At 37.2% G+C, this 12487-nt stretch overlaps 1 protein-coding gene across 2 annotated transcripts in view; it reads left to right on the top strand.

Annotated features, from left to right (window-relative positions):
• Positions 1-12048, top strand: part of steap3 (STEAP family member 3, metalloreductase) — a 40213-nt gene extending 28165 nt beyond the window's left edge. For both annotated transcript variants that reach the window (XM_043693995.2, XM_087989187.1), the window contains exons 3-5: positions 3967-4494; positions 7976-8140; positions 11630-12048. In XM_043693995.2, the coding sequence (XP_043549930.1) occupies positions 3967-4494; positions 7976-8140; positions 11630-11923 (987 nt within the window). In that variant the 3' untranslated portion in view covers positions 11924-12048. The remainder of the gene's footprint in view (positions 1-3966; positions 4495-7975; positions 8141-11629) is intronic.
• The last annotated feature ends 439 nt before the right edge of the window (positions 12049-12487 follow it).

Raw genomic sequence — 12487 nt, 5'->3', positions numbered from 1 at the left:
TACATACAGATAAGAAGATTCACATGGGGAGGTGTGTAATAAGATTCACACGGGACTAAGCAACACCTCCATTCCGGTTAGATTCACACATGTATTGGGACATAATTTTTAACCGTTTCACCACAATGTCTCTATTGATCCATCTCCTACCTTCGCAAGCTCAGGTTTCATGCCAGCATTGCCCTTATTTTGATTTTAGTCCTCGATCTTTCAAACTGGATATAATATTCAATCATATTGTGATGGCTGCTCCCAAGGGATGTCTTAACTAAGATAATTAATTAATTCTGTCACATTTTACCATACCAAATCAAATGCAATCTGCTCTCTGGTTCTAAAATGTTCTGCTCTACGAAACCATTTTAAAAGTATTGTGAACTCCTTGTTCAAGCTCTTCCTACAAATCTGATTTTTCCAGTTTATATGTAGATTAAACTTACCTATGATTATTGACTGCACTTGATCACAAACAATTAATATTTTTTCTTGCATATTTTGTCCCACATTGTCCTTTTACAGTTCTACAGGGAGGTCCATAGACTACTCCCACTGGCAGCTCTCAATTACTTACCTCTATCCAAACTGGTTCTACATCCTATTCCCCTGACCAAAGATCATCTCTAACTGTTGCAGAAATGGCATCCTTGATTGACAGTGCTACCCCTCCAGTTTTATTTAGCATCCTATTTCACCTGAATGTCATACCCAATATTCAAAGTGCGATCCATGTCATCCGTCAGCCATCTCTCCATCATGGTTATCAGATTTGTATTTATTTACTTTAATGTGCGCTATTTTTGTGAATGCTACAAATCAAGTACAGTGCCCCTAGTTTTGGTTTTTGTTATCTTTGTAACATCTAATCTTGATATATGTTGGTTTATTCTGAGGCATTTTCTCCCTACCTCTTCCCATGTTCTCTATCAGATTCATTGTAATAGAAGCAGGAGTAGGCGATTTGGCCCATCGAGCCTGCTTCGCCATTCATGGCTGATCTATCCATCGTGACAGCTCCTCCTACCTGCATTATCCCCATAACCCTTAATTCCCCTACCATGCAAAACCCATCCAACTGTGTCTTGAACATATTTAATTAAGCTGCCTCTACTGTTTCCTTGGGCAGAGAATTATGTCCTCATATTCATTATTAGCTATTTTCCTTTCTTATCTTGTCTCTAGTCTGTGATATATTACATCTTTCCACATTCGATCTGTGTCCCTTTATTTTGTTTAAAACCCTCTGTTATTTCCCTGTTGTCATTGTTCACATAAACACTCACCCCAGCACTGTTCAGGTGGTAGACTGTTCTAGCAGCACAGAGCCCATTTTCCCCAGTATTGGTGCCAGAGGTCCATGAACCAGACCAGTCTTCGAGCCAAATATCAATCTCTCTTATACACCCTATGTCAATTTGCACCTGGCTCGTGGTAATCCAGAGATTATAAACTTTGAGTTCTTTATTTTATTTGGTGCCATGCTCCTGTAGTCACAGGTAGATAGGATAGTGAAGAAGGCATTTTTGATATGCTTGCCTTTCTTGTTTAGTGCATTGAGTACAGGAGTTGGAAGGTCATGATGCGGACATTAGTTAGGCCACTATTGGAATCCTGTATGCAATTCTAGTCTCCCTGTTATAGAAAGGATGTTGCGAAACATGAAAGGGTTCAGTTGCCAGGGTTGGAGAGTTTGAGCTAAAGGGAGAAAATAGCTATTTCCCTGGAGCTTTGGAGGCTGAAGGAAGACCTGATAGAGGTTTATAAAATCATGAGGGGCATGGATAGGGTAAATAACCGAGGCTTTTTCCCTAGGATGAGAGAGTCTGAAAACTAGAGGATGTAGGTTTAAGGTGAGAAGGGAAAGATTTAATAGGGACCTAAAGGGCAACTTTTTCACACAGATAGTGAAGAGTGTATGGAATGAGCTGCTAGAGGAAGTGGTGGAGACTGGTATAATTATGACATTTAAAAGGCATCTGGATGAGTATGTGAATAGGAAGGGTTTAGAGGGATATGGACCAAATGCTGGCAAATGGGATTAGATTAATTTAGGGTATCTGGTTGTCATGGATGACTTGGACTGAAGGGGTCTGTTTCTGTGCTGTATATCTCCATATTTCTGTGACTGTATGTATGATATTTTCCAAGCAGAACCTCTTTCCTTGTACTATATGTTCTGCTGGTACCTAGACAGGCCATGACCACCAGGTCACTCTGACATCCTCCACCTGCAAGTTTCATTCCAACATTGGGATGGCCTAAAGCCTCACAGGCAGCACAGCCATCTGGTCTCTTGCCCTTTACTGCAGAGAACAGTGTCTATTCTTTTCAGTACACTTTCACCTAGTTCTCTTCGCTGTCATCCAAACAAGCTGACAGAACTTCAAACCTACTGGTCAATTGCAGAGGCTTACACTGTTGCCATTTGAATCCCCCTATCAACCTCACCCACAGCCTCCTATCTCTGACCGCTGACTGACCAAATCAGAAGATTCTATACTCAGTAGTGTGACAGCTTCATGGCACAAAGAATCCGGGTAACTTTCTTCCCCCACCCAACATGCATCGCATTGTATAGTTCAGCCTCCAGTGCAAACTCTGAGCTGAAGCTGCTCAGGCTTCAAATACTTAATTGTAGACAGTTGCTCTGGATCACAATGGTATCAAAGAGCTCCCACGTGCTACAGCTGTGACACATCACCTGAACTGCCATCCTTATGAGTTTTAATTATTTAATTTTATTACTGACTGACTTGTGTTGCCCATTACAGATTTTATTAACTTTACTACTAAAACGTAACAAAAGAACCGTAACCACTTACTGGAGACTCACCAAACAGGTAGCTCCTGTCAATGCAGCACAGCAAGAACCAATTCCAATCAACTGTAATGAATCTAGCTCTCTTGCTGTCTCTCTTCTGGGTTCTGTCCTTGTCCTTTGCTCCTCTCGGTGTATGATTTTTTTGTTTTGCTGTTGTAAAAACTGCAGAATATGATTCTTTCTTTGATTTGCCGTAGATTGTTGTTCATAAGTTACCCTGGTCCAGAAGACAATCCCAAATCTTGTTGGCACAAAAATGCTTGCTTAACCCTTATACATAAACCCTGTTTTCCGTTAACAAATTTCCTCAGTTACCCTTTCACAAAAGCATCCTTTTTAAAAAAGACGAATTCCAGAGTCATACTGTATCTCAATCCTACCATGAGAAGCATGAGATCATAAGAAAAAAGTGTAGTAGTAGGTTTGCAGCTCCTGAAGCATATTCGGCAATAGAATAACATTATGGATGTACTAACTGGTTTTAATTTTTTTTTCCTTTTTCTCTTTTTCCCTGATTTATTTTTAATTTTTCTCCCCACACTACCACCCGACAGTGGTAGTGTTTACTTTTCCCCCAGCACCCATGTCGTGTGTGCAGATGTCGGACACAGGGAAAAACAATAAGTACACAAACCTTTATTTATATTCCACCACCAGGAGGAAAGGAAAGCACCCAAGTGGCCAGTGACAAGCAGTGCCCTTCTCAAAGGGCAATGCTGCATGATCAATACATTCCACCACCTGCCATGGCAGGATTTGAACCTGGGTCCCCAGCACATTACCTGAGCCCCTGGATTAACAATCCAGTGATAACACCACCAGGCCATCATCTGGCCTGCCTAGCTGGTTTTAACTTACCTTTATTGCCTATTCTCAATAACTGCAATTACCTTGTAAATCGAAAATCTATTTAATTCCACCTTTAAACATACTCATGATGCAGCCTCCATTGCTTTCTACAGAAGGGAATTCCAAATATTAACAATCCTCACGAAAGAAATTCATCCTCGTTTCCATGATAAATAGGGAAACCCTTTCTTTACTTACCTGTGCCCTATAGTTCTGAATTTCTCCAACTTTACATGGAAGCAGCTTTTCCTGATCTGAATTACTAAATTGGAAAGATAACATGCCTTATTCTCCTACAGGTACTGATCTGCAGTGACAGCCAGGAAGCTAAATGTGTAGTGACTGAAATGGCACGAAATATGGGATTCATTCCTGTGGACATGGGCTCATTGTCAACTGCAAAAGAAATCGAGAATCTTCCACTTCGCCTTTTTCCTTCCTGGAAAACACCTGTTCTGCTTGCACTAGGCTTATTTATTGGCTTTTATATCTATAACTTCATCATAAGTGTTATTCACCCATACGTAGTGAAAGGACAGAACAAGTTTTATAAAATCCCAATTGAGCTTGTTAATGTCACTCTGCCATGTGTTGCATTTGTGATGCTGTCCCTTGTTTACCTACCAGGGGTCCTAGCAGCCATCTTTCAGCTCCGTAATGGCACTAAGTACAAACGTTTTCCACGTTGGTTAGATCAGTGGCTTCAGCAAAGAAAACAGCTTGGTCTGTTGAGCTTTTTCTGTGCTACATTGCATGCAATCTATAGCCTCAGCCTCCCTATGCGCCGGTCTGCACATTACAAGCTGTTAAGTGAGGCTTTTAACCAGGTAAGAATTATAATTTTAAATATGGTACGTGAATTGATGTAGTGTTGGAAAATTTCAAAGGTGATGCAACAAGCACACCACCAAGTGGCAGATTTCATTAAAAAAATAATAATGACTATTTTATCTAGCCAATCTAGGCTCATTCTCTTCCCACAACTTTTAAATAAAATTGATATTTTGTTCAAAGCAACTTTAAAATAGTCTATTCCTAGTTTGGGGTTAGAGGGGAGGGTGTGTGGGTAGAGATGAGTTTTTGGAATTCTCAGGAAATTTTAATTAAGCAATACGACTCAAAGTACTGCTTATAAGTGCACATTTAAATAAAATTTATGTTAAGAAACTTCATTTGCTAATTTTGAGCTATCCAGTAACTCAATAAAGAATTTGGTGTTATCCCTTAGTACTTTGCTAATTTTACTTTTAAAATCCAATCAACAGACAAACTAATAGTGGCTATTATCCTGTGAAACAACTACCTCAATTAATAATTAACCACAATAGACTATTGCATTTACTGTACACATCTGTTCTTGACTGATCTACCTGCCAATCATATTTGTGGTCATAATTTGTTTGAGTTTAGTACTATTGTTTTTAAGTTGTTAAAAACATATTGGACAAAAAAAAATCAAGTACCGTCAAAATATCTATGGCATTAATAAAAATTTATTAAGGAAATTAACAAAAGCTGTAGATCTTGATGGCCTATCTAACCTTTGCAGATTTTTCTAATGTTTTGACAATTTAGGGGAGTTTAATATTTCATTTTGTTGTGCCAAAAACTTTACATTCCTTTCAGCATGCAAATATATCATTCTTCAATTAAAACACCGTAAGGTTTTAATAAGTTAAAGTGCAATATTTTCTTGAGAGAATTTTATTACTTACTAACCCTGAGACGAATAATAAAATGCAACACTAGACACATAAACACTGGTCTATGTTTTAAAAAGGGGTGACTGTCTTGTATGAAATGGACATCAAGAATAGGCCGTTTAAACAGGAAAGATGTTATTAAAATTGAAAGCGTTCAGAAAAGATTTACAAGGACATTGCTAGGATTGGAGGTTTGAGGTATATGGAAAGCTTTTTTGCCTGGAGCGGCAGAGGCTGAGAGTGATCTTAAGAGGTTTATAAAATCATGAGGGGCATGGATAGAGTGTATAGCCAATGTCTTTTTCCTAGTATAGGGGGAGTCCAAAGGTAGAGGACTTGGGTTTAAGTTGAGAGGAGAAAGACTGAAGAGGGACCTATAAGACAACGTTTTCACACAGAGCATGGTGCATGTATGGAATGAGCTGCCAGAGGAGATGGTGGAGGTGGGTACAGTTACGACATTTAAAGGCATCTGGATGGGTACATGAATAGGAAACGTTTAGAGGGATAGGGGCCAAATGTTGGCAAATGGGACCAGGTCAGATTGGGATGTCTGGTTGGCACAGATGAGTTGAATCAAAAGGGGGTCTGTTTTCATGCTGTATAAATCTGTGTGTATGACTCTTAAATAAAAGTCCTTAAATCATAGTCAAACAGCATCAAAACAGACCCTTCGGTCCAACCAGTCCATGCCAAACATAATCCCAAAATAAACTAGTCCCTCCTGCCTGCCCTCGCCCATATCCCTCCAAATCTTTCCTATTCATGTACTTTTCCAAAAGCCTTTTAAATGCTGTAATTGTACCCACGCCCACCCCTTCCTCCGGAAGTGTACAGTTTTAAACGGAGATCACAGTTGAGCAACTTATGTTGCGTAACATGAGCTGTGCCAAAATTTATAGATACCTTTTGAATTCTAAGTGAATTAATGTTTCTCCAATTTACTTCATCACTTTGGCACTGTTTTGAGAGGCCAAGAAAAACCAGAAGAGTACAAGGCTTTCAGTTCTTCTCAAAAAACAGATCTTTCTCTTCTCTCTGTGCTTCCCAAATCTGCTGCCTGAAATACCGTTCAATTGATAAGGAGGTGACTTGCATCTCCAGGATTTGAGATTTATCCAGAAAGATCTAAATCAAACAGGAATTATAGATCTAAGTGGCTGGTTTCATTCATTTTGGTAACCTATTCATTTCAGTTTAGACTAGGTCTGGTTATTGATGGTTTCAAAAGTTTGGCTCAGTTAGGTCAGGTGATACTTTGTTTGAAAAAAAAATCAGTACAGCAGACTATTTTATTGACCAGGAGTGTACTAATTAATCAAATATTCCAGTTGATCAAGAGGTTCACATAATTAATGTAAAAACACAGAGTAATAGAAATTAATGCAGGGAGTATGCACATCACTGTTATATTTTATTTACAACATAAATAACTTAAGTAAAACTTACCAGCAGAGAGCCTTCTCACTCACATCCTGAACTGACTACTCGGGCATCACAATAATACAGTAATCTTCTGATATTTCAGGTATATAATTGTCGCTGACTTATCGAGGGTGCCGGTTTAAATGAAAAGTTTGTTGTACATGGTATCAAAAATAAATTGAAATCAAAAATTGATAAGTTTATTGCCAGTAGTATAACAATTCACTACTCAAAGTTCAGTTATTGAGAACTTAAATAATCCTTAACACTTATACCATGTTAATTTAATAAATCTTCACTTGTAAACTTTCACTTTTGCCAAGTGGCTGAGAAAAGCAACAAGAAAAGGTGGAATATTGTGTGGAACTTAGTGAATCGTGTTCTGTGGACTAATTATATTACTGAAAAAATGATCATTTGTATTTTTGAAGAGCCATAATTTTAGCATTTTATTCTTTTAATTGATATAGTGAATGGAAATATTTGAGGGCCATGACTGAGAATAAAACAAAAAGTTTAGCACTGTAAGCATCCAAAACAATAGTAATGTAATTGAAACTGGTATTAAATATGAAATTCACACTGTATTTCTGAAACAAAAATCTGAGTCTATGTTGATGGAGTCCAAATTTGAAACAAATATATTCAATCCTTTCATATTAAACATAGTGTACAGTCCAGGAGACTAGTTTTCCAGGAAAATTAAAAATCCAAAATTTGTACGTGACCTCGTCTCAGAATTTTTAAAAAATGATGGCATATAAGCTGTTGTAACAACATATTGCTATCACTGTAGTATATTATTTATTACAGCACTTTGCCACATCTCTTGCATCTAAAAACTTGACATATGGAATGAAGTGTTTTGAAATAATTAACTAGTCAAACATAAAAGACATGAGACATATCAAGTAAATGCTGTAAGAATGCAGTAAGTCAGTCTATCAGCCTTTGCAAAGAAAAACAAATATGGATTGGCAGTTTAGATGTGGATTTTGCACCGAAACTGAAGGATAGCTAAATAAAGATTAAAAATAAAAGATAGGATAATCAAGTGTTAAACAATGACAATGTCTGTGTTAAGTAACCTGCAAACTGCTTGATAGAAAATGGATTGTTCCAAAGGATCTTTGCATACGATGCCATATTTGCACACTTGCTTTTTTTGTTATTTTTACAGGTCAAAAATGAGAGAGAAAATGCGTGGGTCGAGGAAGAAGTGTGGAGGATGGAAATTTACCTTTTCTTTGGAATTCTGGGTATTGGCATGCTTTCACTGCTTGCTGTGACCTCATTGCCATCAGTGGCAGGTTCTCTGAACTGGAGAGAATTTAGTTTCATTCAAGTAAGATAGATTCATTTAAAAAAAAAACAATGTTTCCACTAACTCCATATTTTATCAGTGAAGTTAATTGTGAACATAAATACTAGAAATATATTACGCAGCCTCTTAAGCCTGCTCCACCATTCAATAAGATTGTGGTTGATCCTTTTTGTTTCAAATTCTGTATCTGCCAATCACCTTTGATTCCCCTGTCTAACAATTTATCCACTCCTATTTTAAAGATATTCAATTATATCTATCTCCACAGGTAGAGAATTTCAAAGTCAGGAAACCCACTAAGAGAAAAGAAATTCTTCCCTTTTCTGTCCTGAAAGGGCGACCCCTAATTTTAGGTGTTCCCCAATGCTGGGTTGACCCACAAAGCCTTTCCATGCTCACTTTGTTGAGACCACTTAGGATGTTGTCATACACTCCAGTGGAAGCAAATAAAAGTTGTCCATCTTCTCCTGCAGATAATCCACTCATTCCAGGTATCAATCTAATGAATATCCTCTGAAGACCCCCAATGCATCTACATCCTTCCTTAAATCAGGCGGCCAAAACTACATGTAGTGTTTGAGATGTTGTCTCAGTAATGCCCTGTATAACTGTGACTTTTAGGTTCAATTCCTCTGATATTAAAGTGGATCATTCCATTTGGGGCCTTGATTACTTGCTGTACCTGCTTATTACATTGGCATCTGCACCAGATATATTGTTAGGCTGAAAGTACTTAATGGGTTCCTTAAGGTCTGATCAAAACAAGAAGACAAATGCATTTTGATATAAAGTAAATGTATTAGCTTTTATCAGTTTTTGATTTATGCAAACTGAGTAAACCTATTAGCTTAATCTACTTTAAACGTATTCAACAAGTGAGTCTCATTGCCTTCTAACTGTTGGTAATTCTGGGCGACAGCTGGCACTTGTAGCTCTATCTTGGATTCCACACGCCCATCCCTCCCTCCCTCCCCACCCCCCACCCCCCCCCCCCGGCAAGTCAAAACAGACTGTTTTTGCATTAGGTCTACTTTACATGTACTTTTGCACTTCTGTAGTTCAGTGTCATATCCGATTAACCCCTAATGATCTGGTTTGAATATATTATTTTTGAGCCTAACACAACACTAGAGCATCTAAATACCTCTGTACCTCGAAATTCTGCAGTTATTCTCCACAAAAGTAATACTCTGCTAATTATTAATTTTTCCTGCCAAATTGAACACCAACTTCTTTTCTCATTATTATACACCATCTGCCAGTTTTTTTTTTAGCCCATTTGCCCTATCAATATCTATCTGCAACTTCCTTATGACTTCTTCAAAACACATCCTTTTCCTACCTACCTTAATGTTGTCTGGAAAACTAACACCAACTCATTGACTACCTTACTTTAAAGCCTCTTTTAAAACCTAAGGATGGACTCCATCTGAATATGGAGATTTGTCAGCCCTTAGCTCAAGAAATTTGCTAAATTCCACGGTCCCTTCCAGTGCCAGATTTTCAACTATTCCTGGAATATATTCATTCCCTCCCCCATTTCCTTATTATCAACTATTAACCCAATATATTCACTTTAAAGGATTAATATTCACTTTGTTTTCCCTGAATATAAAACTTTTCCTGTAGAACCCCTTTGCTCTGTTTTATACTTTAATTTCTTCCTGCTGATGACCCTTAGGCTTTTTCTGCCAATAATGTGACCTGCCAGTCATCTTTGTGCAATAATATGTTTTCTCCTCAAGTTTATTACTTTCCTTAAGAACTATTGTTAACCATAAATGGTTGGTCATCCTTTTAGAATCTCTTGATAATAGGCACTATTATTGAGTCTTCTGAAATGTCCCCTTCTTTGTGTTTTCTATTGATATAGCCCCTTGCCTAGAATACTGTTTACTTCAGTTAGATCACCTTTTCATACCAACATAGTTGCCTTTATTTAAGTTCCAAAACCAGCTGCTCAAAGAATGCTTTTGAGTTGCTATGAAAGCTTCATCTTATAAGACTACATAGAAATTGGAATAGTCAGATTGGCAAAGTCACTTATGATTCTTGCCATTTTTTTTCCACAAGCATTCAACATTTCTTCGTATATACTTTGTCTCACATTGTGATTAGTGTAGATTTATCCACAAAATGTCATGTTGGGCATTTGTTGTTAAGATACCAGCAACTATCACTGGCTATTTGTAATGTAAAACATTGGTACTAATTCCTTTATTATTATTTGAAAGTTGAGAGTAATTTTGCTAATTTATGAACTACATACTGGTAATTCTTCAATTTTCCGTTACTAACAATTACCACCTGTTAGTTTAATTTTCTAGTTCTGGCAAAAATTCAGTTGTGAAACAATTGAGTCTTTTGATTTCCTTCATGTATGACAGCATTTGATTAACATTAATTGCATTTCTGAATTCACTGGCTTTTGTCAAGGACAGGAAAAGAAAACCATCTTTGTTGTAGAAATCAGAAAATTTATAACACAAGCCATTCAGCGAATCATTATTTTACTACAGTTTATAACTTTACTAGCTAGAACGTAAACAATGTCCAGATTTGTGGTAAGTGCAATCATTAGTAATTTTTTTTGAAGCAATGATGCATTTTGTTTGCTCCTCGACAGTATTTTTCTACTTTAGATTGTTTTAATAGTTGAATCAGTGGATTACATAACATGTTACGAATCAGAAATAACTTAAAGGATTCAGAAAGCTTTCAGCTTTGTCTCTTAAAAGTGAGCTTCCTAACAGTCACAACTGAATTCCAGAATTTGAACACATGATCTTAATTGACAATTCAGTGTCATACTAAAAGAATGCTCTCTGAAACATTTAAACCAAGGTCCCATTTGCCTTTGTAAGTGGATGTAAATTATGCCGTGGCAGATTCAGAACAGCCATGAGTAGGAATTACTTCTCTCAAAGGCTTGTGAATTCACCACCCCAGACTGTGGCAGATGTCTGGACACTGAATAAATTTGAAGAGAGATACAGAATTTTAATTAGTGATAGGTTATGAAAAGCAGGCAGGAAAGTGGAGGTCAGACTGAGATTACATCATCCACAATTATATTAAATGGTGGAACATACTAAGCTGAATTGCCTACTCCTGTGCCTGGTTATGTTCTTATCCTCTGGTACTAATTTTAAGTATTGTGGTTCTGTGCCCTAGCTACTACCATTTATCCCTCAGCCAGTATCACTAATTATCCAATTGTCTATGTCAAACTTTGTAGGCTTATTCATGCACAAAGCTATAATCCTATACACGGTGATTACATTAATGATTACAACATTACAAAAGTATATTGGTGAATTATGATGCAGCAAGTGAAACAATATTACAATGTAATGCCAGCATTAAAAAGAAAGGTATGCATGAAGTTACTAATATTAGAAGTGCATACCAAAAGAAAGTAGTGTCCAAGCTTGATAAATGATGTACTTATTCATTTGTAAAAATTGGAATGAGATTCTTTTAACCAAGTGAAACTTAATTGCTTTTCAGTCAAGATTTGGAAGCGCTGCATTGGTGATCAGCACACTACACACACTGACATTTGGATGGTCTAAAGCCTTCGATTCAGCCCAATACAAGTTCTACCTGCCACCTCCTTTTACAATTGTTCTCATTGTGCCTTGCATGGTGCTTGTGGCCAAAGTATACCTGTTCCTTCCTTTTGTTAATCGCAAACTAACACGAATCAGACATGGCTGGGAAGCTAATCGCCAAGTGAAGTTCTGCGAGGATGGTGACAGCCAATTTTCAAATGACCATGCAGAGAACACTAGCATCGTTTAAGTACTACCTCTGCAGAATCTCATTTATTTTTTGAAATTTTCCAGTTTTCCCAATTGAAGCACTAATTCTATTTCTAGAGTATTTTATAAGTTATAAATAAAAGCTGACATGCTTGTTAAAGAATAGTTATCTGCATTTCTAATTTTTTTAATGCTTCGTACAGAAAGAATTGTTGACATTTTATTCATTACCTACATGGGTAGTAATCTAAAATGCCACTTATTAGGATGAATAGTTTTTAAGTGGGTTAATATTGTGACAGTTTTTAATGTCACTCAATTGTTCAGAAGAATGTTCAGTATATGCAATAGTACAGAAGGACAAGTACCAAGACAATAGATAGCTGTAAACGCATGAGCTTGGTGGATCTTCACAGTGAATCTATAAGATTACAAGACCCAAAATCAAAAGGTGCCACATTAAAGAACCACTGCATTCCATGATAAGTCTTACATACTCACACTTCCTTTAAGCCCAATAGAAGACATTGAGTTCAAGTCATTGAATTCTGAACATTAACTGTTTCTGTTTGCAAAGGTGCTACCCAAGCCTGCTGAGCTTTCA

The sequence above is a fragment of the Chiloscyllium plagiosum genome, unplaced genomic scaffold (assembly GCF_037043375.1).
Source record: "Chiloscyllium plagiosum isolate Xiang-an unplaced genomic scaffold, Cpla_swu_hap1 HiC_scaffold_7, whole genome shotgun sequence".
Classification (NCBI taxonomy): domain Eukaryota; kingdom Metazoa; phylum Chordata; class Chondrichthyes; order Orectolobiformes; family Hemiscylliidae; genus Chiloscyllium; species Chiloscyllium plagiosum.
This window is presented reverse-complemented; position numbering and strand designations above follow the sequence as displayed.